The sequence below is a fragment of the Fusarium odoratissimum genome (assembly GCF_000260195.1).
Source record: "Fusarium odoratissimum NRRL 54006 unplaced genomic scaffold supercont1.178, whole genome shotgun sequence".
NCBI classification, from domain to species: domain Eukaryota; kingdom Fungi; phylum Ascomycota; class Sordariomycetes; order Hypocreales; family Nectriaceae; genus Fusarium; species Fusarium odoratissimum.
The window spans coordinates 1-4,228 of record NW_022158865.1 but is presented as its reverse complement, the minus strand read 5'-3'; the positions used below and the strand labels follow the sequence as shown (position 1 = coordinate 4,228).

Below are 4,228 nucleotides of genomic sequence, written 5' to 3'. Positions count from 1 at the left end.
GTGGACGGTGGACGTGGAATGGATCGCCAGCCTGATGCTGTCCGTGTAGATTTTCGTCCGAAGTGTTGACTCTGCATTATTATCTCCATTTAAAGCCTCAAGGATTTCGGCATATAATAGGTGATATTCTCTAAGGAAATTTAAGCGTTCCTCCGCAGGCGTGATATTTAGGCCATAAGCGTTCAAGCATATGGTGTGATCAAACTTGAAAAAATTGCCCAACGTAGTAAGAAGGTAAGGGATCCTGAAACGAAATGGATTATAGCGACGCAATATCTTCTCATCGTTCTTTTTCCATGGATAAAACGAAATACTTTCGGATCCGAGATGCTCGGTAGGATATGGAGATTTGCTGCTCTTCGGTTCTCTCCGTGGATAATTGTCGTCAATGAGGGTGCGGACCGCAGCGATGTATTTTGGATCAACGACTTCTGAAAGATCCCAATCAATATGTTCGTAGGTCATTTTAATGCGTCAGAAGAACAAAATAGTGTCAAATTTACTCGAGTGTTCACGGTGAAAAATTAGCCCAAGTTTTTGAACAGAGGCGAGAAGGACAGTCTTATGGCCCAACACGAGGTTGGGAACGCCCGTGACGTGGCACAGGTACCGCACCTGCATCCCACCAATCGTACGCTTGAAAGAGAGCTAGCCAAATGCGCTTCCCCTCTTTTCGATATACCCACCTTTCGATCAAGCTTCGAGCAAAGTTCAAGCCAAGCATATTTATCTCAGAAATGGAGAATTACCCTGCACCCAATTATGGAATTTCTGCAGCCTAAACCCTGACGGATTACTGCCCCGCTGGCCGCTTTAAACCGATTTGTGCTGACTCTGGCGGCTCACCTGTCTCTTCTTGCCATTTGGCTCTCATCTTAAGAAACTCGGACTTTCCAATGAGAGCTCTGAGAGACTCTGCGCTACTCGGTCGTGGCTGTTTCTGGCTTTCAATAGCCGCTTCCGAAAAACGAAACGAGTCAATAATAAAGTCCAATAGTGCAGCTACAATAGTCAGTGTTTGTCTTAGCATCCCAGTGAACTCAACTCATATGCCGTAAGAGAAAAGACTTACCCATCTCATCGCACCTCTTCTCCCCGACCTTTCTCATCACAACACTATACTTCTCATGGAAAGCTATTTTCTCAATCCCTCTCCCATCCCCCATGTTATTCCATGGGTTGCCAAGTGCCCCAAACCGCCACGGCAATTCCCCAAATACAGCTCTATACATACAAACTCCCAATGCCCAAATATCAGCTGTACCGTCAAACTCTGTCCTTTCCTGCTCGGGCGAGTGGAAACCGATCGTCCCGTTGGTGCCGGGTTGAGCAGGTATTGTTGTTCTGTTCGCAGGGATAGGAATGATGGAGTCGATGTCGAGGATAATGGCTGTCAGGCGACGTGCTGGAGGGGGGCAGGAGGCTGTTTGGCTCACGAGGGAACGGGTGAGGTTTTTGAGGCCGATATTGGGTGGTTTGATGTCTGTATGAACAAAGTTATGGGCGTGAAGAAAACTGAGGCCTTGGAGACAATCGCAGAGTATAATTTCCAATTTCGTCCAGCTTTCAAGTGTTAGCACCTAGTCTGTGCCCTTGCAGCAGGGTCGATCTTACTGTGTTTGGCTCTGTTTCGGCAAAGCCATCAGAGTATTCTCAACAAAAGGTTCAAGGACTAAGTGAAACTCATCAACTTTGCCTTCCATGTGCATCACATCGATACATGTCAACACATTCTTCTGATGCTCTCTCTCCAGCATTCTTGAAAGTGATCGGACCATATTCACCTTAGATCGAACAAACTGCAGGTTGCCGCGGGTTGGTACCATACTCTTAATAACAACGACATTCCCTTGTGGTCCCGTCGCTGGCTTGACCCGACCATATGTGCCCATTCCGATCAGGTTGGCTCCTGTAATGGTATAGCTGCCTATTGTCTGAGTGGTCACGTTGGGCGTTGGCGTCGCTGATAGTGCATCCTCAGTGGGTTGATCATCGCCGTAGATATCCGCCAGAAAAACCTCCAGTGTCTGACGGCCTTCGGTCGTGCGACAGTAGTTTGTGTACTCTAGTGTATAGCTCAAGTCCTCGAACGCGATGGAGTTTTCAGCCTTGGCGCAAACAGCCGTGTTTCCTCCGTGGGACGATGGGATGGTGTAGTTGTTGACTGTTGCGGCAGCCCTTGGCTCGACCTTGACACAAGCCATCCTTGTTTCTTGGGCAAATGTCAAGCATGCATGTCTTCTGGCTACACGATTCCGTCGTGATGTGGTGAGTAACAAGTCAACTACTGGCTTCTCAAGAGTGAGGCTTTTCGAGCTCAACCTTCCAACAGCCCATCCTCGACTAGGAAGTAAAGGTTTGACTTTTGGATCAATGAAGTAGAATCCCGTCCAGATGGGAACCGGACTCGGCATGCGCTCTTTCGACGACGACGAAGGTGAAGATGATGATAAATAGGCATTTGAATGGACAAGATGAGTCACCGCTGGGTCGGCGGTAAGCTCGTCAGAGTACCAGATGTATTTTGCGTAATGAGAGCGTGCGGTGTTATCTGCATTGTAGTCTTGTTCTTGCAGAAAGTCAACGACGTTTGAGAAGGCGAATTTTGCAGCGGCATTTTTAGGGCGAAGGATGAGAAGCGCTTCCGCTAATGGCGAATTTGGGCCGAGAGGATCCCATTCTGTAGCGGTGCTGTCTGGTGTTGACATTTAGTTTTACAGTCATCGCAATCTTTAGCATCGTGAATAATTGAGGATGGAGGTGGAGACAGAATTGCTAAGTTAAGAATTGAATTGTCCTTGCCGAAATAGGCTTAGTCTACAATGGACCAATGGGAGCTGATTGACCAACGGACGAATGTTGCTCCGTCTGTCACGTGAATTCGCGACAAGTCAGCACGTTCCCTCGTGAATGTTGACCTCATGAATTTACCTTCAGCATCAACAAGTCAATTAACAAACTCTTATCACATCATCCGCACCCACCCTCCCTGGATGCGCATCTGTTTCTAGAGCTATGATATATCATCCTCCATCTTCTGCACCTTGTCGAACCGAAACGCGACCGCCATGAGATCTCCTAAGCCAACGCCGCCAAGCAACAAACCAGATAATGAGATATCCATCAGTCATACTTGGAGACATGCTCTTGCGATACAGATCGAGAACAACCAAGGCGTGCGTCTTTTGATTATTTTCGGGCGGTATATACTGATTATGGACAGGAACTTCCATGTCCTGTGGCGACACAGGGTGCTCACCTCATCCCTCCGCCACCAACACCTGCTTTCCAAACAAGCATTCCCAACACAGTCTTCATTCGAAGCCTCACTAGCAAACTCAAACTTCTTCAAATGCGTCAAAATATCCGAATAGGCCTCTACGGTGCAGAGTTTGCCGACCAGTGGCCGATATCCAGGACGCCAAGAGATCTTGCCAAGGACGCTGCTAATAGAGTCACCAAGATACACGATGACCTATTATTAGCCTTGGGCGATGACACAGAAACAGATGAGGAAGAGGATGGGAGGTGCGGTATACAAAGTGAGTTAATATCTGCGGCCTGCCGAAAGCGCATGTCTGAGGCAAGGGAGAAGAGGAAGAAGAGAGACGTTCCGCTCCCTTCGCCTGAAGGAACGGACGATGATACGACTGGAGAGATAAGGAAGAGGAAGAGGGACGACATTGACTTGGTGGAGCCAACGCGGAAGAGAAAGAGAGATGCAACAAGGAGACATTGAGTCATAGGAAGAGGAAAGCTAATTAATGCTTCAATGTAGATGACAGCAGTGACTGAGATAGATGCGCTGGAAAATCTATTAATGCTCGCCCAGTTAATTTATTATCTCCTACTCAAGTATTACTAGCAGAAACGCATTGCGTTTCCTCACAACGACATCATGAAAAAGGTGACTAGACATGGGCGTAGGGAGCTGACCAAAACTACTTTCCATACACTATACCCAGTCTCAAGGTCATTTAGATATTATAAAAACTCTTTTTATCTTCATTCCTGCTCTCGTTGTGACGTTATCGCTCGTATTAGTTGTGAACCTCGTCGTCGCTTCACCAGCTCATACCCAATCAGAATTTCGTGGTCAAAACTAAACCCAATTCCATTTTCGTGGTCAAAACTAGTCCTTCCACGAGCTAGCGCACTGCATACCCGCGCTAAGTCTGTTTAGTCAAGTAATCTCCACATCTGTAACTGTCGCAGGCCGGGCATGGTC

At 47.5% G+C, this 4,228-nt stretch overlaps 2 protein-coding genes across 2 annotated transcripts; one reads left to right on the top strand and one right to left on the bottom strand.

Moving 5' to 3' along the window:
- Positions 1-793: 793 nt before the first annotated feature.
- FOIG_16790 (serine/threonine protein kinase) lies at positions 794-2,708 on the bottom strand (the record flags this gene model as incomplete). Its single annotated transcript, XM_031218268.1, has 3 exons — positions 794-1,002; positions 1,073-1,563; positions 1,615-2,708. The coding sequence occupies 3 exons, from the start codon at positions 2,706-2,708 to the stop codon at positions 794-796; spliced, it is 1,794 nt and encodes a 597-aa protein (XP_031052019.1).
- A 360-nt stretch (positions 2,709-3,068) lies between these two features.
- Positions 3,069-3,739, top strand: FOIG_16789 (uncharacterized protein; the record flags this gene model as incomplete). Its single annotated transcript, XM_031218267.1, has 2 exons — positions 3,069-3,176; positions 3,224-3,739. The coding sequence occupies 2 exons, from the start codon at positions 3,069-3,071 to the stop codon at positions 3,737-3,739; spliced, it is 624 nt and encodes a 207-aa protein (XP_031052018.1).
- Between the last annotated feature and the right edge of the window lie 489 nt (positions 3,740-4,228).